Genomic DNA, 23,541 nt, shown 5'->3' with positions numbered 1-23,541 from the left:
CATCAGCAGTTGTATCGTCAATGAAGATAAGTGAGCCAGTACCTTCAGCAGCCATACATGCCCAGGCCATAACACCCCCACCACCGTGTTTCAGATGAGATGGTATGCTTTGAATCTTGGGCAGTTCCTTCTCTCCTCCATACTTTGCTTTTGCCTTCACTCTGATATAAGTTAATCTTCATCTCATCTGTCCACAAGACCTTTTTCCAGAACTCTGGTTGCTCTTTTAAATATTTCTTGGCAATCTGTATTCTGGCCATCCTATTTTTCCGGCTAACCAGTGGTTTGCATCTTGCAATGTAGCCTCTGTATTTCTGTTCATGAAGTCTTCTGCGGACAGGGGGCATTGACAAATCCACACCCGACTCCTGAAGAGTGTTTCTGAACTGTCGGACAGGTATTTGGGGATTTTTCTTTATTATAGAGAGAATTTGTCTGTCATCAACTGTGGGCGTCTGCCATGGCCTGCCAGTCCCTTTGCGATTAGTAAGCTCACCAGTGCTCTCTTTCTTCTGAATGATGTTCCAAACAGTTGATTTTGGCAAGCCTAAGGTTTGGCTGATGTTAACAGTTTTATGCATCTTTCTCAGTCTCATAATAGCTTCCTTGACTTTCATTGGCACAACTTTGGTCCTCATGTTGATAAATAGCAATAAAAGTTTCCAAAGGTGATGGAAAGACTAGGTGCTGAGAACTCTCTTATACCTGCATTAAGGGGGCATTTTAGAGCAATTACAAAAAACTGTGAAGCCATATGTCCCAAACATTATTGTGCCCTATGTAGCGGCAGATTATCATATCTTTCACTTAATTAGCACCCTAGCCGTTATTTGGATGAGCATGGTTGAAAGGGGTGTCTTCTAAACACATTCAAGCTCACTCACCGAGACCTTCAGAGCTTATTCTCAGATACAGCTTCAAAACAGTCTTTTGATGAATAAATCGTCTTTTGATGAACAAATTGTTGATAGAAAACAGTGCAGATAGAAAACATCCAAGTTTCTTCCGACTCGTTACTACAATCTTCTTCGAATTCCAGCTTATTACTCTAGACATTAGTAAACTCCTCATGTCTCCGTAACACTGCGAGATCCACATGACCTCACATGATCTTACATGGTAGAAGGGTTAACCTTCCCCATGGCTCTCCAAACGAATATAAAAACTAAACTTCTGCGTAAGCCTCTAAGCTCCAAACACGCCCAAAAACACGTCATAAATCCCACCCACAATATAACGGGCAGTCTAAAATTTAAAGGCACATGTCATCCTCAATGACATGCAAAACAGGCCAAATGGCCACTACACCATGAAATGGGGGGTACTACGTATAAACATAGCTGTAATTTCTGCATGGTGAAACCAAAATGTATAAAAAGACCCTTTAATAAAATCTGACAATGTGCACTTTAACCACATGTGATTTTTTTTCTATTACAAATCTTAAATTGTGGAGTACAGAGGCAAATAAATAAATGATGGGTCTTTGTCCCAAACATTATGGAGAGCACTGTATAAAGATAGAAGCAGAGTTCTATTTCAGGTTGATAACCTGCATGATGAAAGCAGTTCATCAACCCGAAATGTTCACTCTTACTCTCTGCTATTCAATCTGTTGACAATTTTATGCACTTTCTTATCCCTTCCCAATGCTACGTCTTAAACTCTTTCACTGCTTGGATTCCTTGAGGCATTGGAAGCATTCCCTCAGTTGTGAGTAATATTGTGCCTTTAGACTGTACAAGTAATAGCACACTAAGCCAGGCAATCATGTGTTTTGTATTCAGAGATTGGAGCTTGAAGTGAGAAAATAATTTCTTGACATCATTAAATCGAGAGACTTGTGCTCAGGCCAATCAATTTATCAATGTTGCAAACAAAATATTTAATAAAACCAAAGCTTAACAGGGTGGACCTTCCTGATACGTTGCATAAATTATCAACTGCTGATCTAATTAATCAAAAGTCAGTGGTATTACATTATGAGCACATTGCAAATAAAAATTAGGCCACCAAACAGCAATTACGATATATGAATTATTGTCAAAGGGAAAATGTTCTTCCATTTTACACAAGAGGCCGCCAAGCCTATGTTCGACTAACCACACTTACTCTCCACTTGCAAGTACCCCTATTAGAAGTTTACAGACAATAAAGGATTGTTTAAACTGCTGTATGGAGAAAACATTAAAGCCAATGTGCACAAAAGGCCATCCCGCAAAATCGCTGATCAGTTAATCTATAAAAGGGTTTTGTAAAACTTTCTCTCATAACTTGCTGACCACAAAAGTTAGAACCTAATGAGTACTTACAGGCAAGATCACCTTCGCGTCTCAGTCTCGACATATTGCGAGAGATAGAGCCAGGAAGGCCTTTTGAGGTAGGTAACGATGAAGGTTGAGCAGCAGACAATGCCCAGGCAAGCCGTGATCCTAACTGCTGCCTCATTGTATCTGCTGTTGCTGTAGATTGGTATGTTTGTCTGGCAATGAAAGCAAATGACAAATTACATTTTGTAATAATTTGACTTGTTTAAAGCATGTCATTTATTTTTTTAGTAATTTATAGGTAGATTAGAATGCACTGAAGTCAACACAGAAAACTCGGTCAAAACAACTGGATGACCACATTACAAGAATTATACAGACACTATTTCAAAAACTGGGAGTTGAGTGGGTATCCTGTGCTGCAATGTCTATCAAGATGAACTCCAGCTATTTATCCAGGCAAAACTGACAGCATCTCTGTCCTACGACCACCTCCAAGACAAGGAGAAGCATGGAAACAACACCACCTGTAGGTACTCCTCTACATCACAGATGATCTTAACTTCCATTGCATCTGGTTCTAAATCCTGCAACTCCTTGCCCAACAGCAATTTTGGAGTACTTTCACTAGAAGGACTACAGCAGTTCAAGGCAGTAGTTTACCATCACCTTCTCAAAGGTAATGGGAATAATCAAATGCTGGCCTTGTCAGTAAAGCCCAATACAAACAATGAATAATTTTTCAACAACTGCTGTTCCCACCCAGACATTTTCCCCAAAATACAATAAAAAAAGTAAATAAAAGTGTCACCTAGGATCATCATGCCGTCTGCAGCTTGCTTTAATTCTTTGAGGCTAGAAAATGCTGTAAAAACTCAGCCATTCAGGCAGCTCCTGTGGAAAGAGAAACAGAGTTAACATTTCAGGTCTGAGAAGGATCTTGGATCTGAAACTTTAACTCTTTTTCTCTTTTCACAGATTCTGCCTGACCCACTGAGCGTTTCCATCATTTTGCGTTTGTATTTCAGATTTACAAATTGAGTTTGTTTTACCATTTTGTTTATAAGGATGCTGTCAGGGATGATGTTACACCCGATGATGTTTGAACAAACGACTCTAAGTTAAGGTTTAGTTGAACAGCCTTAAATTGTTAAGTTTGTTCAGAGTGAACAGTAAGAACATATTTCCACAGCAGGGAGGTCAAACATAAGGTAAATAAATGTAAGGTAATTATCTGGATTTCAACAGAATTATGAGAGAAAAGAAAAATTACCCAGAGTGGTGTTGCCTAAAACTTCCTGCTCAAAAGATAGTGGTGGCAAAAATCCTCAACATATTAAAACATATCTAACTGAGCACTTGTAATGGCAAAAGAGAACTATAGACTACGAGCTGGTAGTGTAATTCGGCCAGAGACCTGAGTTTTTGACCGCCATAAACACAGTAACCAAAATGGCCTTATTCTGCTTAGTAAATTGTTACCATAGCTGACTGTACATTTTGGGTATAAGTTGAACCAAACAGGACCTCTAAATTCATAAAAATTGTCTTTTCATGACAAATGTATTCAAGGAATCATAGTCATGCAGCACGGAATCAAGCCCTTCAGCCCAACTGACCAAATGCCCAATCTACACTCATCCCACCTGCCTGTGTTTGTCCCATTATTCTCTAAACTTTCCCTATTCATGTACCTGTCCAAATGCCTTTTAAATGTTGTTATAGTTCCTGCCTCAACTATCTCTGCTGGCAGCTCATTCCATATACGCACCATAAAAGGTGTCCCTTTTAAATCTTTCCCCTCACCTTAAACCCATGTCCTCTGGTTCTTCATTCCTCTACTCTGGGTAAAAGACTGTGCATTCATCCCGTCTATTCCCCTCGTGCTGTTATACACATGTATAAGATCACCCCTCTGCCTCCTGTGCTCCAATAAATAAAGTCCTAGCCTGCCCAACCTGGCCCTATATCTCAGGCTCTCTAGTCCTGGCAATATCCTCAGAAGTCTTCACTGCACTCTTTTCAGCTTTAGAATATCCTTCTGAGAAAAAGGTGACTAAAAATGAACACAGTGCTCCAAATGCAGCCTCATCAACATGTTGTGCAACTATAGCATAACAACTCAACTCAAATATAATACTATGAAGGCCAATGTACCGAAAGCCTTCTCGACCTATGTGGTCGTCACTTTCAAGGAACTATGTATCTGCACTCCTAGGTCCCTCTGCACTAGGTCCATACCATTCCCTGTGAAGGTCCTGCCCTAGGTTGACTTCCCAAAATTCAACACCTCGCACTTATCTATGTCAAAGGCCATTAACCATTCCTCAGCCCACTTACCCAAACTAATCAAGTTCCTGCTGTAATTTTTCACAATCTACAATACCAACCACTTCAGTGTCATCTAGTGTATTCATATGGACAGCCAACAAAGAATTTTAAACTTTGAATTCTGAGTCAGCAGGGAATGCCCTTCACTCTACAGAAACACTAGAGTGAAGTCTGAAAGAGCAACAAATTGGAGAGTTTCGTCTGTACAAAGAAAATAGAACTCGAGTCATATGCAGCTGCCTTCACCGCATCAGAAATGATCCCAAAGTAATGCATTAATTTTACATTCATTTTACCTGTAAGTTAGAGAACAGAAGACAACTTACCCTGGTAATAAGGACTGAGGGGTTGGAGTTGGTCCATTTACCCCATATACACTAATGCTACCAACTCCACTACTTCCCATGCTCCCAGCACTTTGAGACGAAGGAGCCCTGTCAGAATAAGTTAAAGGGAGAGACTGTGGTCTGGAGTAGTAGTAAGGAGTAGAATGTGCATCCCTTGGCAATGCTTGAGCAAATAATGCTGCATAATTAGCAACCTAGAAAAGCACAACAACGAAGCTTAGATAATGAATATAAAACATTTTTTAAAAAGCCAATTTAAATCCAACGACAAGAGCTACGACACATCCCAGTACTTGAAGCTTACAATAAATATTTGTGTACTGTAGAACCCTCATTTTAACGTACCCCTTTATAAGGGATTTTGGTTTTAGTGGACAGGACGGCACGGTAGCATAACGGTAAAGTTACTGCCTTACAGTGCTTGCAGCGCCAGAGGCTCGGGTTTGGTTTCCTCCCACATTCCAAAAACGTACAGGTTTGTAGGTTAATTGGTTTGGTATAAGTGCAAATTGTCCCTAGTGTATATTATTGTGAGGGGATCATTAAACTGTGCGGACTCGGTGGGCCGAAGGGCCCGTTTCCGCGCTGACTCTCTAAAACAAAAAAAATAACAACAAAATTTGCCAATGCTACCCCCGGCTCGCACCAGCCTCTGACGCTGACCACAGATCGCAAGGAGCACCAGCAAGCCCTTCTTCACTCAGTGCATGATCTGTTTGACACAGCTGTTGCCGTGGCTCATGTTGTAGCCCCTGGGTACATTGCTTTCTTCAGGCCACCGCCAGGACGCACTTGGTCACAGTGGGCCTCCCTCGCTCGCACCAGTTGCCACTTCTTCACTTTGATCATTGCTTTGTCGGCTCTCCTCCTACTTCGCTGGTCGCACCGTCCACTCGGATTCCTCACCCCATCCCCCCCCTCACCCACCCCCATCCCCTCTCCCCAGCCCCCCTCCCCCCCACCCCCAGAGATACCAACGTACTCCACACTGGAAGATGTCGGCAGTGGAGCAGACAAAGAGATGGCTAACAGGAAGAAGCGGCAGCAGGTAAGGGGGAGGGAACTCCACATATTGGCGGCCAGATGAAAAGGCTGACGGTCAAGGACTATATCGTGAGCTGCAACATCATGGGACCATGTGGTAACTGGTGAAGAAGGGCACTGGTGCAGACCAGCACCATTGGTGTCAATTTATAAGGTGAAATGACACAAACTGCTGGAGCAACTCAACAGGCTGATTCAATCTGAAAAAGGGTCCCAATATCAGATATCCATGTTCTCTAGAGATGTTGCCTGAGAATGGGTTACTCCAGCACTTTGTGCCCTTTTGTGTATTAACCATCATCCGCAGTTCTTTGTTTCAACTACATACAATGATAATACCTTACTCGGTAATAGTGGACAATCGGCATTAACGGACACCATTCCCTACCTACTATGGTCTGTTATAATAAGGGTTTACTGCAATATCTAGCTAGCTAGCTAGCTAGTAATATCCTCTATTAGGGTGGCTTAGGAACAGCTTTCCAGTCCTACCCAAGAGCAGCAAAACAAAACTACACTTAGAGCATATGTTTGACAAATGTTAGTTCATTTTTTTTTTAAAAGACGTACCCACTGCCTACAAAACAGGTGTTCTACTTTGGGTTGATGAAGAGAGTACAGAGACAGAAATCATTGAAAATGCCGCTGCAAACCAATAAGGCCACAAAAAACACATCACAGCTTTGATTTTTAGTAATTACGACCAAATAGAAAGAAAGTGTTTCTCTTAAACATGCAAAAAAAGATTGGATCAAGCCTGTATTATGATGAATAGTTTCAGTTTCTAAATTACAGTTAGGCTAAACCAGTATCGTAGGAGGAGCATAAAACAATATAATCAGACCCAATCAGGAATAATTAAACAATCAATAATTCTTCCCTTGATACCTTGCTCAGGGGTTTACGTGGATCCTCGCTGAGGCTGAGCAGGAGATAGAGTACAGCCCATCTGTTTTTGATTATACCCTATATGTGAGAAGTACATAGTTATGATCTCAAATCATATTTCCACAACTATAATACAACACAAAGCATGTCATCGTAAAAGATGAAAAAAAAAGCAGAATTATTTAGACAAGCACAGATAGTTAAAGGCGATTTTCTACATAGAAACATAGAAATTAGGTGCAGGAGTAGGCCATTCGGCCCTTCGAGCCTGCACCGCCATTCAATATGATCATGGCTGATCATCCAACTCAGTATCCCGTACCTGCCTTCTCTCCATACCCTCTGATCCCCTTGCCCACAAGGGCCACATCTAACTCCCTCTTAAATATAGCCAATGAACTGGCCTCAACTACCCTCTGTGGCAGAGAGTTCCAGAGATTCACCACTCTCTGTGTGAAAAAAGTTCTCCTCATCTTTGTTTTAAAGGATTTCCCCCTTATCCTTAAGCTGTGACCCCTTGTCCTGGACTTCCCCAACATCGGAAACAATCTTCCTACATGCTGAAAGTGCATCATTATGACAATTAATTCTCCCAAGGTACCAATTGCTCTTTACGCATTCAAGGGATATGGGGGTGATCAGTGGAATTAAAAAAACACCAGCAGCTTGCGTTTGATAAATTAGCTAAGGATGTGGAGCATGGTAGGGAGGAGGGAAATATGTAGCTCTGCAAGATTCATAAACACAAGGGTAAACAGTATTGATTGAAGACAAGGATAGGCAAGAATTACATTACTCTTTTGTGGAACAGAAACCTGATATCTGGTCTTTGAATTAACTTACCCAGTTAATAGTAGAAGAAAAATTGTGGAACCAATCCATGATTGACAGACAAATTAACTCGGGGCATGGATGGGAGAAGGGGACTGGGGTATCATAGCTTTTCTGGAAACATGGCCAAGGGAGGGACAGGACTGGCCTTAGGGTGCAGATGTTACAGGGATCAATGGTGAAGGAAAGAGAGATTAGCATATTTTGATTAAATAAGAAATAATTTCAGTAGTCCGAGATGACATTAGTGAGGGATCATCCAATGATGCGGGCAAAGGGACCTCCAGCAGTGGGAGGTCTTTAAAAGTGAAATAGCCAAAGTTCAAGGTCTGCATGTTCCAGTTAAAGTGAAGGTCATGGCTGGTAGAAAAAACCCGGAATAACAAAAGATATTACAACTCTGCTCAGAACAAGGGAGATATGGTATAGGTACAAGCAGGTGGGATCAAGTGCATACCTGCATGATTATAAGGCACACAGTATACTTCAGGAAATCGGGAGGGCCAAAAGGGAACATGCTTAGCAGTGATGATTAAGGAAAGTCCAAGGAGTTTTTATGTACATTAAGGGAAAAATAACCACAGAGAGAATAAGACCCCTCATCTGTGTTGGAGCTGCAAGAAATGGCGAAGGCTTCAATGAATATCACTCCTCTGTTTTGACAATAAAGACAGACATTAAGACTAGGGAACTCAGGCAAGTTAAAGAGGATGGCCTGAGGATAAGAGTCAAGAATGTGCATGATGTCCAAAAACACATGAAGGTAGATTTGAACATTGACCTCCAATTTCAGGTAGTCCTTGCTTTCTCCCTCCCTCCATCCCCTCCCCTTCCCAGCTCTCCCACAGCCTACTGTCTCTGCCTCTTCCTTTCTTCTTCCCGCCCCCCCTCCTTCACATTAGTCTGAAGAAGGGTCTTGACCCGAAACATCACCTATTATTTCGCTCCATAGATGCTGCCTCACCCTTTGAGTTTCTCCAGCATTTTTGTCTACCTTCTGAAGGTTGACTAGGTATACCCAAGAACACCATTGGGAGCTCGGGAAGAAATTGCAGGAGCCCTGTCAGATATATATGCATAATCGGAAGCAACGGGTGAAGTTGGCGAATGTTATGCTTTTATTTATGTGCCCGTCCCACTTAGGTGACTTTTTAGGTGAGGGCAGGAGATTCTACGCTCGCAACATGATCGCCACATGTTCGCTGGTGGTCTCTGGTGAGTCTCCTTCATGGTCGCGAGGCGTTCCTGTATTCTGGGAACCAGTTGCGGCCTCAGTATGGTCGCCGCAAAATTTTCAACATGGAGAAAATCGATAATCCTGTAGTAGTAGTAGGTGCAGTTGTAGTAGGGTCATCATGTGGCTATAGGTAGACGTAGGTAGTTTTAGTTAATCGCCTTTGCTGACCGGTCATTTTTATTAGCTCATTGGGGGAAAAAAAACGTAAGCACGAGTTTTCGGAACCAAGGATAAACGACCGGTAATGTTAAATGCCCACCGAACTCCACAGCTGTGTATTTCTGGCTAATTAAAAGTTGTCTCCACTCCTTCTCCCCCCCCCCTCCTTTAAAGTACTTACCGTACACTGTGCTAGCCGTCTTAACCTTCCTGTTAATAGCGGTGTGTGGGGGTTTGTGTGTGTGTGCGCGCGCGAAACAAAGTTGAGTTTTTTTTTAAATGCTATCATGTAGCAAATGTTCTCAAATAATAAAAACATTTTAGAAAGGGAAAACAGAAAACTTGACAGTCGCCGGCAGTCCACTGAAAAATCGCTTAAGTGGGACAGGCCCATTAAGGATTGGTTTCGAAGAAAAACCTTGGAATTATAGACCGTTTAATATTCCAACAGACATCCTTTTCCTTTTGGTTTTCCTATCAATTAGAAACAGTGGGACAGGAAAGGATCACCTTTTACATATTGTTCAAGAAGGAACTGCAGATGCTGGAAGATCGAAGGTACACAAAATTGCTGGAGAAACTCAGCGGGTGCAGCAGCATCTATGGAGCGAAGGAAATAGGCGACGTTTTGGGCCAAAACCCTTCTTCAGACTGATGGGGGGTGGGGGGGAGAAGGAAGGAAAAGGGGAGGAGGAGCCCGAGGGCGGGCGGATGGGAGGGTGGGAGGAGACAGCTAGAGGGTCAAGGAAGGGGAGGAGACAGCAAGGGCTAGCAAAATTGGGAGCATTCAATGTTAATGCCATCCGGATGCAAGGTCCCCAGGCGGAATATGAGGTGCTGTTCCTCCAATTTCCGCTGTTGCTCACTCTGGCAATGGAGGATACCCAGGACAGAGAGGTCGGATTGGGAATGGGAGGGGGAGTTGAAGTGCTGAGCCACCGGGAGGTCAGGTTGGTTATTGCGGACTGAGCGGAGGTGTTCGGCGAAACGATCGCCCAACCTACGCTTAGTCTCCCCGATGTAAATCAGCTGACACCTAGAGCAGCGGATGCAGTAGATGAGGTTGGAGGAGATGCAGGTGAACCTTTGTCGCACCTGGAACGATTGCTTGGGTCCTTGAATGGAGTCGAGGGGGGAGGTGAAGGGACAGGTGTTGCATTTCTTGCGGTTGCAACGGAAAGTGCCCGGGGAGGGGGTGGTGCGGGAGGGAAGGGAAGAATTGACAAGGGAGTTGCGGAGGGAGCGGTCTTTGCAGAAGGCAGACATGGGGGGAGATGGGAAAATGTGGCGAGTGGTGGGGTCACGTTGGAGGTGGCGGAAATGGCGGAGGATTATGTGTTGTATTTGCCGGCTGGTGGAGTAAAAGGTGAGGACCAGAGGGACTCTGCCCTTGTTGCGAGTGCGGGGATGGGGAGAGAGAGCAGTGTTACGGGGTATGGATGAGACCCTGGTGTGAGCTTCATCTATGGTGGCGGAGGTGAATCCCCGTTCCCTGAAGAACGAGGACATTTCCGATGCCCTGGTATGGAATGTCTCATCCTGGGAACAGATGCGGCGTAGGCGGAGGAATTGGGAGTAGGGGATGGAGTCTTTATAGGGGGCAGGGTGGGAAGACGTGTAGTCCAGATAGCCATGTGAGTCAGTGGGTTTGTAATGTATGTCGGTCAGGAGTCTGTCCCCTGCGATGGAGATGGTGAGGTCAAGGAATGGTAGGGAAGTGTCGGAAATGGTCCAGGTGTATTGGAGTGCCGGGTGGAAGTTGGTGGTGAAGTGGATGAAGTCAGTCAGTTGTGTGTAGGTGCAGGAGGTGGCCCCAAAGCAGTCGTCAATGTAACGGAGATAGAGGTCGGGGATGGGGCCCTGGTACGTATTGAACAAGGATTGTTCAACGTACCCGACAAAGAGGCAGGCGTAGCTGGGGCCCATGCGTGCGCCCATAGCTACGCCTTGTGTTTGGAGGAAATGGGAGGAGTCAAATGTAAAGTTGTTGAGGGTGAGGACCAACTCCGCTAAGCGGAGGAGAGTGTCAGTGGCTTGGTATAGGTTGCTCCTCTGGTCGAGGAAGAACCGGAGGGCTTTGAGGCCATCCTGGTGGGGGATGGAGGTGTATAGTGACTTGACATCCATGGTGAAGATGAGGGGGTGAGGGCCTAGAGAGTGGAATGCGTGGAGGCGGCGGAGAGTGTCTGAGGTGTCTAGAACATAGGTGGGAAGGGATTTGACCAAGGGGGATAGGATGGAGTCAAGGTATGTGGAGATGAGTTCGGTGGGGCACGAACATGCAGAGACAATGGTTCTGCCGGGAGAGCCGGGTTTGTGGATTTTGGGGAGAAGGTAAAAACGGGCCGTGCGGGGCTGGGGAACGATGAGGTTGGAAGCTTGGTCGGGCAGGGCGTGGGAATTGATGAAGTCGGTGATGCTGCTAGAAATGGTGGCCTGGTGCTCGTCAGTGGGGTCATGGTCCAAGGGTAAGTAGGAGGAGGTGTCCGAGAGTTGGCGCATGGCCTCAGCTTTGTAGAGATCGACGCGCCAGACTACCACGGCACCTCCCTTGTCGGCTGGTTTGATGACCCAATCTGGGTTTTTGCGGGGTGATTCAATGGCAGTGCGTTCAGAGGGGGAAAGATTAGAGTGAGACAAGGGAGTGGAGAAGTTGAGGCGGTTGACGTCGCGGCGGCAGTTCTGGTTAAAGAGCTCCAACCTTTTACATATTCCCTGGCACCTTGACTCATTTGGGTCCCTTGCCAGAGTCCCTCTTAGCCATTAGCCTTATTGCTGATTAATGTCAAACATGAGTAGAAATGGCAGAGTACATATTTACAGGTATAATTTCCCACATACCTAATCTCAAAATTCAAAAAGAGTTGAAACATCGGGAGTTAGATTTACATGCACAGAAAAAGGAGCTATGACTTTTAATTTTATTCCATTAAACTTTATTTTTTCTTACCTGCGATTGCAGCTTACGGTGAAGTTCTGAAAATAAAGCTGCATCGGTCTCCCTTCTCTGCCTCACCACTGCAAAAGAACCATTATAAAAGATAGCATGAACACAATAAGAGTTTCACATTCAAGTTTGTACACCAGTAAAGCCATGTATCCCACTTCAATTCTGTGAAGAAATGTGGATTTTCAAGAAGTTATCCACATTTCACTGACACAAAAACTAAGATTTGTGAAGAAATTTGGTGGAAAGTAACAAGTATTGTGATTTCAGTTGAACATTTTTTTCTCTTCTTTCTACTATATTTAATACAGATATTTGTCTACGTTACAGAGTTGGTAAGAGAACAAACTTACTTTCTTTCTTGATTTTTTCAGCCACAAGAAATTCATCCCGTTCCACAGTGGGAGCAAAATTGCTTCCAATAACTCGCACAGCATACTGAAACTGTTGAGCCACATCAGCTGTAAACACAATTAGAGACAATTTCAGATACACAGGTCTGATAAGAAAAATCCTGGCCAAATGAATCCAAGAAAGAAAGATCCTGATCAGAGTCTGAATGATACAGATTGTAATGCATTTCGTGTCCTTTATATTTTACATTTTAGCATCATAATACGAAGTTGAGGGTTTTTTTTTTAATGCTATCATGTAGCAAATGTTCTCAAATAATAAAAACATTTTAGAAAGGGAAACAGAATAAAATGTAGATTCCAAATGTTTAACCATTCAAAATAAAGCAGTTTACATCCTCGCTTTCATCTCAAAACCATTAATATTTCTGCACATGAAACAGCGGAATCAAGGGAGATGACTTTTGAGGCATTTGTTTGAGCAGACACTTTTTCACTGAGAGCTGCTGGAGTCTGTGGAATTCTCTGCCTCAGATTGTTGATTTGTGGCCCTTATAATAACAGTGGCCTCACACCAGGTCAGGTTATATAGAGTTTATTAGGAACCAGCAATACAACCTCTCACTTGAGTTCACTTCTAAGAATAATCGAATGCAGCAGACCGCGTAGTGGGAGTAACTACAAATGCATGACTCATAGCATGAGCCACTAATCTATATCCCCCCTCTTAAAGAATCAATAACAATGTATCACAACCGATGAGACTGGTGGAAAGGCAAACATGGTCCGGATACTTCACGACCGGCCTACACACACGACCGGCACGTGTACGATAGAGGCCATCTCCATTCTTTTTCTCCAGGGAAAGAGCAGGCGACTTCACCGCCGTGGGGGAGTGGACCAACGCCTCTGTAGTCGAAGCAGGAGACTGTGGCGCAGGCGAAGGTGGAAGACAGAGGAACTGTCGCAGGCATGGATTGTTGTGCTATCAAGAGCATGCAAGAGTCACTAGATGCAGATTGAAATGAATTTGTACGATCCGGATAATAAGGAGGGATTGGCTCCTTCACAGGCAGAAGATGTTGCCTGTTGCGTCGGTAGGCGCCGCCATCGGCTCTAACAATGTACGAGCTTGGCTCCGGGGCGGGACCAGAAACCGCCCCAATACGGTCATGGTCTTTGTCAGTCTGTACGCGAACCACCAGTCCTTTGGTCAATGGCGGCAGGGGCTTACTCGTCTTGTCGAACCATTTCTTCTGAACGTCCAGCTTCTGTTGCACCCTGGATTGAACTTCCTCAGGTGGAAAGACATGCGGAATTAACATTTGCTCTGCTACGGGCAGTGAGGTACGGGTCTGCCTTGACAATAATTGTTGAGCAGGTGAACCCGTGGCAAGATCACGGGAAATGTTGCGTAAGTTGAGCAAATCCAGGAATATGTCAGATTTAGCCCTGTGAGCGCTCCATGAGTTGTTTTGCACTTCTGACTGCCCGTTTAGCCAGCCCGTTAGATTATGGATATTCAGGGCTGCTAGTGATGTGGTGAAAATTCCAGCGTCTGGCAAACTCTCTGAATTGTTGGCTGGTGAACTGACTGCCATTGTTAGTCAGAATGTTCAGAATGGCAGGCAGTGACGAGTGGGGAACCGCAAGGCTTGGTGCTGGGACCGCAGCTATTTACAAGATACATCAATGATTTGGATGAAGAGATTCAAAATAACATTATATGCAATAGCAAATTTGCAGATGACACAAAGCTGGGTGGCAGTGTGAACTGTGAGGAAGATGCTATGAGAATAGTGGTGTCACCATTAAACGAGATAAGTGATGCAGTTGTCTGAGTTAGAGTTTCTGTGTTTTGCAGCTGTTGGAAGACAGCCATCAAAATTGCATTGCAACGAGCGCCGCTTTCTATCCTAAAATAAAGTGTTTTGCCGTTAATGAGCAATCCGACCTTGGGATCCAGTTTGGAGGCCGAGCCAGACAAAGCATGCACATTAATCTCTGTGCTGTCACCATCTGTTTGTGTGAACTCGGAGCTTGGACGGTCTCAATTGAAATCTGTTGTTTCGTGACCTGTAGCATTTCGCAAAATGATTTATTTTATTGCAAAATCTACAGAGCTTTCCATATGCAGGGCACTGGTCGCGAACTGCAGTGTGTGAACCTCCACAATTAAAGCAATTAGCAATCCATCTTGGGCTGTTATCTGGCCCCTGGAACGGGCGAGCAGTAATTTGATTAGACACACTGGCTGCATTGACTTCACGAGCAGCAGAACATGTTAGCGTTTTAAGGTGCGCATTGGTTAATTCAGCTATACAATAGCGGTTTTTGACAGCTTCTAAGGTCAGGCCAACTTCTCATAACAATTCATCGCAATAGTTTATCATTCAATATGCCATGTATTAAGCGGTCTTTTATTAAACTATGTTTCATTTCTCTGAAATCGCATCGACTAGCGACATGCTTCAGTGCACTGACATATAGCTTGACAGGTTCTCCTTGTTTTTGACATTGAGAAAAATTTATGTCGTTCAATGCTCACATTAATTTGTAACACATAGTTGTCAGAATTTACGTAGGAGGCATTCAGGCTCACTGTCAGACTCTGCTGGAGTCTGTACACCATTAGCATCAACTCCAGCATAGTGAAATCTTCTGACACGTCGGGCAGCTTCAGTGCCTGCCAAGTTAAGGAGGAGTGATACACCGAGAGCAGGAGTAGCAGCTGGACACGCTGCATCAATGTAGATTGAGAAATCTTCCTCAAATACACGCCATCGCTCTGCAAGATCTGCATCAAACACAAAGACCACCGGCTTCCTGAGAGCAGCAGCCATAACCACAATAAAAAAAAATTAAAAACCAAGATAAAAACAATATAATCAATTGAAGGGTGTCGATGAATTCTGACACCATGTTGATTTGTGGCTCTTATAATAACAGTGGCCTCACACCAGGTCAGGTTATATAGAGTTTATTAGGAACCAGCAATACAACTTCTCACTTGAGAGTTCACTTTAAGACTAACAGAATGCAGCAGACGGCGACGTTAACAAGATAGTGGGCGTAACTACAAATGCATGACTCATAGCATGAGCCACCAATCTACACAGAGGGACGATGGAAGCAGGTTCTCTGGATACTTTCAAGAGAGTTAGATAGGGCTCTTAAAGATAGTGGCCAGGAGATACTGGGAGAAGGCAGGAACTGATTGTGGATGATCAGCCATGTTCACATTGAATGGCGGTGCTTGAAATCTATTGTTTATTTTCTATTGCTGAAGGTACTGGCTCACTTATCTTCATTGTACTGGACTCGCTGAATGTCCCTATCCAGCTATCTAGCAAGTTAAACAATTAATCCAATAAAGACCCGTAGACACGAGATGTCGTTGATTCTTTACTGTATTCAACTGTTTAACTTGCTAGATAGCTGGATAGGGACATTCGGCGAGTCCAGTACAGTGAAAAGACAATGCGTCTAACAAACTGGGGCGGAAGGATGGCATTAGATTGTGCGCTGGAATTACAGTCTGCACCATGCGTTACTCTCCCCGAGCTGGACTTCCTGGTTTATGATAACATCCTGCCTAACAGGAAGGGTAACTCAAAGCTGTAGGAACCTGAACATCCAGCAGGTTGCATTAATACCTGTAAACAGAAAGTGGTCCAACACATTCATTGATGATACAACTACTGATGGTAGTAGCATAATTAATTCTGAGGTGTTTAGACACATGCTATCTGACAATAGGCAATAGGTGCAGGAGTAGGCCATTCGGCCCTTCGTGCCAGCACCGCCATTCAATGTGATCATGGCTGATCATCCACAATCAGCACCCTGTTCCTGCCTTCTCCCAGTATCTCCTGAAAGTATCGCTATCTTTCTAGCTCTCTCTTGAAAGTATCCAGAGAACCTGCCTCCACCATCCCGCTGAGGCAGAGAATTCCACAGACTCACAACTGTGTGAAAAAGTGTCTGCTCAAGTTCAAACAAATACCTCAAAACTCATTGGCAGGCGGTTCATTCTACAGCAAGACAATGATCCCAAACATACTGCTTAAGCAGCAAAGGAGTTTTTCAAAGCAAAAATGTGGTCTTCTTGAGTGGCCAAGTCAATCTGAACCCAATTGAGCATGTCTTTTATATGCTGAAGAGAAAACTGAAGGGGACTAGCCCTCAAAACAAGCATAAACTAAAGATGATTGCAATACAGGCCTGGCAGAGCATCACCAGAGAAGACACCCAGCAACTGGTGATGTTCATGAATCGCAGACTTCAAGCAGTCATTGCATACAAAGGATATGCAACAAAATACTAAACATGACTACTTTCATTTACATGCCATTGCTGTGTGCCAAACATTATGGCGCCCTGAAATGGGGGGGGACTATGTACAAACATTGTTGTAATTTCTACATGGTGAAACTAAACTGTATAAAAATGGCGTTTATTAAAATCTGACTGCACTTTAATGTGCACTTATGATTTTTTATATTACAAATCTCAAATTATGGAGTACAGAGGCAAATAAATAAACGATGGATCTTTGGCCCAAACATTATGGAGGGCACTGTATAATCTAGCTCAATTAGGATCTACTTTGAGTTGCATATATGCTCTTAACTACATCACTGCAAAATTAGATGATGTCTCATTTTTAATCCACTTAGTTATTTACAGAACAATGCTAACAACTATGGATTTTAAATGCAGTATGAATTGTTTTCATGGGCACTGGAATAACTCCCATTCAATACTATCCCCATACTTTTGCAATTAAATACCTTAATTTTGTTACAGGCTTTTATAATATTAGCAGGCTTTTGTTTTCTTAATTGCAATACATTTTAACTCCACATCCACTCTCACCTATCAGTCTGTGGCCTCTCGTACTGTCACAGTGATGCCCAAATCAACTTGAGGAAATGCACCTCATTTTACAACTGGGCAGGTCACCTTTTCGCCTCAATGGTGATTTCAAATAACTTGAATTCTAGGTCATCCACATATAATATCAGCTCAGGTTTTATTTCTCTCTCAGGTTGGAAGATATGTTCAGGCTGATCAGCCAGGCTTGTGCTCCTGCTGCGAATTTTGCAACTGCCACATTTATCTAGGTTCTTTCTTCTATTTGACCCCCTCACTCATTAACCAGGTAGGTTTGCTGTTTACTGATTTTCCCATTACCCTCTCAGGGACATCCCACCATCGTCATCCTTACTGCAGCTTCACAAGCTTATTTTACCTCCTTTCCAATTCTGGCAATGGATTTCAAACCTGAAAAGTCGACTATTGTTTTTCTTCCCAAAATTGCAGCCTGACCTGTTAAGTATATCCAGTATTTTCTGTTTTAGTTTTATCCGGTACTCAATTTTCCTTCCAAATGTTATTCAATAGGGAGGAATATAGAACTATCAGCTGACAGTAAATGAATACTGTGTTTACAATCCTGTTAGCAAATTTGCAGATGACACAAAGCTGGGTGGCAGTGTGAACTGTGAGGAGGATGCTATGAGAGTGCAGGGTGACTTGGACAGGTTGGGGGAGTGGGCAGGTGCATGGCAGATGAAGTTTAATGCAGATAAATGTGAGGTTATCCACTTTGGGAGCAAAGACAGGAAGGCAGATTACTATCTAAATGGCGTCAAGTTGGGAAAAGGGAAAGTACAACGGGATCTGGGGGTCCTTGTACATCAGTCTATGAAAGTAACCATGCAGGTACAGCAGGCAGTGAAGAAAGTAAATGGCATGTTGGCCTTTATAAGAGGAATCGAATATACGAACAAAGAGGTCCTTCTGCAGTTGTGCAGAGCCCTAGTGAGACCACACCTGGAGTATTGTGTGCAGTTCTGGTCCCCTAATTTGAGGAAAGACATTCTTGCTATTGAGGGAGTGCAGCGTAGGTTTACAAGGTTAATTCCCGGGGTGGCGGGACTGTCATATGCTGAGAGAATGGAGCAGCTGGGCTTATACATGTTGGAGTTTAGAAGGGTGAGAGGGATCTCATTGAAACATATAAGATTGTTAAGGGCTTGGACACACTAGAGGCAGGAGACATGTTCCCGATGTTGGGGGAGTCCAGAACCAGGGGCCACAGTTTAAGAACAAGGAGTAAGCCATTTAGAACGGAGACAAGGAAACATTTTTTCTCACAGAGAGTGGTGAATCGGTGGAATTCTCTGCCTCAGAGGGCGGTGGAGGCAGGTTCTCTGGATGCTTTCGAGAGCTGGATAGGGCTCTTAAAAATAGCAGTCAGGGGATATGGAGAGAAGGCAGGAATGGTGTACTTATTGGGGATGATCAGCCATGATCACATTGAATGGCGGTGCTGGCTCGAAGGGCCAAATGGCCTACTCCTGCACCTATTGTCTATTGTGCTGTTGCAAGTAAGAATTTCATTGTTCTGTTTCAGTAATTATGATAATTAAACACTCTTGATGCTTGACATCAAGAGAATTTTTTTTGCATGCCCCATGTAACACCCAACACCATAAAACCTCAACACAACTAATGTTGAGTGTAACCCTTCTCACCTACATATTATTGTACTGCAAACTCTACTTCCATCAAACTTTGCCTTCCATCACAGTGAGGAGGAGATTCACTGTGATGGATGTTCGTGTAAATTGTGCGTCTTGGTTTTTTTTTTTCTTGTTGTATGACTGCAGAAATCAAAATTTTGGTTGAACTTCATTTGAGGTTCAAATGACAATAAACGGTATTGTATTGTATTGCATTGTATTGTACAACGTATGCTTAGACAGTGGACCAAGTTTTACCTAGGACTACAATAGAGGGATCTGACAGTGTGTGTATGGTATAGCTATAAGGATGACTGCCAGTTTTTTTGTTTTTTTACTATTCTGTGAGACTGATCTCCTAACCTTGACACTAATCCCCAAATGTTCTGAGGAGACTGGAAACAATGACTTCAAAGGGCACTTTGCCATATCCAAATTGATGTCCAGGTTGTTTTACATCCTTATTTATTTTGTCTATAGTCTTTTTTTATTCTGTTTTGACATAAATATTATGATACAATTCAATGATAATTAGTCATAGAATTTGTTGTCAGGACTTGATTAAATGGAGAGATTGGGCATGCGATGACTTTATTCCATGGAAACTGAGGGGTGATCTTATGGGTGTCTAAAGTTATGAGGGACATTGTGAGAATGCACACAACCTTTTCCCCCAGGGTTGGGGAATGGGCTGCAAGAGGAAGTAATCGAGCTAAGCCCAATAACAATATTTAAAAGGCACTTGGACAGGTACTTGAATAGGAAAGGTATAGAGAAATATAGGTCAAACATGGACAAATGGGACTCGCATAGATGGGCATCTTGGTCAGCATGGATGAGTTGGGCCAAAAGGCCTGTTTCATGCTGCATGACTCCATGACTAATTATACAGCACGGAAATAAGCCTTTAGCCCAATTCGTCCAGGTGGTGAATCTCTGGAACTCTCTGCCACAGAGGGTAGTTGAGGCCAGTTCATTGGCTATATTTAAGAGGGAGTTAGATGTGGCCCTTGTGGCTAAGGGGATCAGGGGGTATGGAGAGAATCTAATTGAATGGCGGTGCAGGCTCGAAGGGCCGAATGGCCTACTCCTGCACCTAATTTCTATGTTTCTATGTCCAGGCTGATCGCTTGAGCACTACTTGAGATCATCTTATTTACCTGCATCTCTCTACACCTTTTCTATCCATATACTTGTCTAAATGTATTTTACACACTGTAATAATATCCAGCTGTACAGCTTCCTCTAGCAACTCATTATGTACCCACCACCCCGAGTTAAAAAGTTGCCTATCAGATCCCTTTTAAAACTTTCCTCTCTCACCTTAAACCAAGCCCTCTGGTTTTAGACTCTACTACCTGAAAAAAAGACTGACTATTTATCTTATTTATGCATCTCTTAAATTTATAAACATCTATAAGGTCACCTCTCAACCAGGGGGAGAAAAGTCTCAGCCTAGCAAGTGTCTCCTGAGTAGTAAGATGACAAACAGTAATGGACCCAGCCCGGAACCCTAAGGCACGCCACTAGTCACCGCACAATTTCCAGCTTAATGACATCCTTCCTATAGCTAGGTGGCCAGAACAACAGCATCACTACGTTGTGTATTGTTGGAATATCATGTCTCAACTCCTGTAACTCCTTTGCCATAGAGGGAGTGCAGAGACGGTTCACCAGACTGATTCCTGGGATGTCAGGACTGTCTTATGAAGAAAGACTGGATCGACTTGGTTTATACTGTCTAGAATTTAGAAGATTGAGAGGGGATCTTATAGAAACTTACAAAATTCTTAAGGGGTTGGACAGGCTAGGTGCAGGAAGATTGTTCCCGATGTTAGGGAAGTCCAGGACAAGGGGTCACAGCTTAAGGATAAGGGGGAAATCCTTTAAAACCGAGATGAGAAGAACTTTTTTCACATAGAGAGTGGTGAATCTCTGGAACTCTCTGCCACAGAGGGTAGTTGAGGCCAGTTCATTGGCTATATTTAAGAGCGAGTTAGATGTGGCCCTTGTGGCTAAGGGGATCAGGGGGTATGGAGAGAAGGCAGGTACGGGATACTGAGTTGGATGATCAGCCATGATCATATTGAATGGCGGTGCAGGCTCGAAGGGCCAAATGGCCTACTCCTGCACCTAATTTCTATGTTTCTATGTTTCTATGTAACCAACAAAATGAAAGGAAAAATGCACATCGCCTTCTTCATAGTCTCCAATGTCTTTGTTGCTATAGATCCTGATGCACTTAGATAACCCCAAGAGGCCATTTCAAAGGGTAGTTAAAACTCCAACACATTAAGCCTGAAACATATTAGGTTAGAAACATATGACCAAAATTAGGTTTCATAATTGAGAACTGTCAGGATAACCATTACTGAGTTTTCTTTTCTTCTATATTAATTTGAAATCTACTGTTAACATAACAGGAATTAAGTCACATATCTGGATTGTTAACCTAGGCCATTAAAAGTTCAAAAAAGTGTGTTACAAAAGAAACACATGTATATTAACTAGTGCAGATGATTTAATGATGTTGCCTCTGGTACGATATTTCTCAAAGCACCAGGAATAACTGCTCTGTTCTTACCAAAGCAGCATGGGCATCTTTAGGGCCTCAGCAAGTAGATCAGGCAAGTTTGACATTTCAATTGAAAGATCGTTGACAGTACTGTTTACTGTAGTGCGTTCAAGGGATAATAATTTGCATCAGCAAAATCTCTTCAATGGATTTGAACCTACAATATGCTACAATTGTTGCTTTTTTTCACCATAACATGGCAAAACAATCCCTTCATCACCAGTGCTGGATGCAACTAAAAGCAAAACATGTTGAGTCAGAAACAACACCAATTCATTCAGTCTCCTCCACTCCCTCCCTTCGCCAGAGTTTCGGTCTGGTCTATGGGTGTCCGCAGCAACCGGTTCCACGCCTCGATACTACTCACCCTCGTTGCGGCCAAGGATCCGGCAACACAGGCTCTGCAGCAGCAGGTTCGGCGACTTGTGATCCACGCTCGCCATCACTCCCCCGCCTAACGGTTCTCCCGCTCCGGCAGCGCCATTTTTGTTCCGAGCCCGCGAACTCTTGCGGAAATTTGCATTTCCGCTTCCGGAGGACGACCCGCAACTGGGGGGCGGGGACGCACGCACGACGTGTGTGTGGGCCGGCGGGGGGGGGGGGGGGGCGCGCACGGCGTGTGGTGGGGGCGCGCACGGCGTGTGGTGGGGGCGCGCACGGCGTGTGGTGGGGGCGCGCACGGCGTGTGGTGGGGGCGCGCACGGCGTGTGGTGGGGGCGCGCACGTAAGGCGCGTGGAGGACTCGCGCTCGTTGAAGGAAATTTAATGACAAGAGGTTCAACGGATTGGAACCGGTCATGGATTAAAAGGAGATGGAAAAACGGAGTCAAGGGGTAAATAAAATGTAGAATGCCTCATGCCCGCGAGAGAAAATGCTAGAAAAATGACTCGGGCAAGGTAGCAATGTTACAAAATTTTGAGATTTAAAAAATCAAGTCTTTAATTTATCCCATCAGATAAAGCATAAAAATATTTAATTTGACACCTAATTCACTTTCATATCTTCTGTATTAAAAAAGTTATGGCCATTTTCATACTCGGAAATTGGCATCTTGTTCCCTATTGCTTTTTCATTGACTGAACACAAAAGCTGTGATCGAGAACATTTAAAAGCCGATAACTTTCTTAAAATTTAAGAGAACTGAAAGAAATTTTCAGTTATTATAGATTGGAGCATTCTGAAACAAATATGAAACAATCTTACTTAAATTACTTGAAGTTAAAGCATATAATTAGTTAGTTACCTAATTGTAGCTAATAAAAAAATTCAATTACAAGATCTAAACATCTATCCATTTCTTAAGAAAAGATTAACATTTTTAAATAGCCTAAGTGTCCAAATAACATTCATCCAATAATTCACAATATAACATGATTTTTAAATCTTTGTCATGAATTTATAGGCCAAATGGAAGGAATTTAATGTTTAATTCCCGTAAATTAATGGGCATTTTAATCATCTTGCGAGTGGGTTTTTGTGGAATGCGATCGATTGGAATGTTGCGGTTTGCAGTGAATTTGAACCCCATATCAGCAGGGAAAACACTGCCACTTCGTATATTTACATAATCGCCAATTAAAATTTTGATTAAAGTCATCCTAAGAAGCAAGTTTTATGTGTAATATAAACGACTTACCTTATCTTTTGTCCCCTACGTGAGATCCGTCCCGTTGTCGGCGTTGATGGCGTTAGAAGTCGCTTTTTTATTTTACTCCAGCGATTAAATTGTCCCGCGATTTTTAAAAAAAACTTCCGAGAACGCAAGTCGGAACAATTTTTCAGCATCAGCTAGCAGCCCGAGAAAATATATCTCGGACAGTATTGTAGTTACCTATTGTAAGTATTACCTATTATGAACTAAGTTGTTGGAATTGTTAAAATGACTAAATGATTGAATGATACTTTATTATCACATGTGACATGTCACATGCCATGCACAAAGTATGCAAAAGGTTGCCATGTAAAGGGTGCAACAAGGTTACAAAGTGTTCAATGTAATTCCAATGGTCACCATTTGTTCTCGGCCCCCTA

At 43.3% G+C, this 23,541-nt stretch overlaps 1 protein-coding gene across 1 annotated transcript in view; it reads right to left on the bottom strand.

The window, feature by feature from the left end:
* The window catches only part of tubgcp3 (tubulin, gamma complex associated protein 3), an 83,471-nt gene extending 61,436 nt beyond the window's left edge, over window positions 1–22,035 (bottom strand). The window contains exons 1-6 of the mRNA XM_055636607.1: window positions 21,877–22,035; window positions 12,405–12,512; window positions 12,055–12,122; window positions 6,878–6,955; window positions 4,925–5,139; window positions 2,313–2,482 (exon numbers count right to left, since the gene is read on the bottom strand). Coding sequence (XP_055492582.1) covers window positions 2,313–2,482; window positions 4,925–5,139; window positions 6,878–6,955; window positions 12,055–12,122; window positions 12,405–12,512; window positions 21,877–21,952 — 715 coding nt within the window. The 5' untranslated portion in view covers window positions 21,953–22,035. The remainder of the gene's footprint in view (window positions 1–2,312; window positions 2,483–4,924; window positions 5,140–6,877; window positions 6,956–12,054; window positions 12,123–12,404; window positions 12,513–21,876) is intronic.
* Window positions 22,036–23,541: the final 1,506 nt, after the last annotated feature.

The sequence above is a fragment of the Leucoraja erinacea genome, chromosome 6 (assembly GCF_028641065.1).
Source record: "Leucoraja erinacea ecotype New England chromosome 6, Leri_hhj_1, whole genome shotgun sequence".
NCBI lineage: Eukaryota > Metazoa > Chordata > Chondrichthyes > Rajiformes > Rajidae > Leucoraja > Leucoraja erinaceus.
Note: the sequence above shows the minus strand (reverse complement) of the source record. Positions and strands in the feature narration are given on the sequence as shown.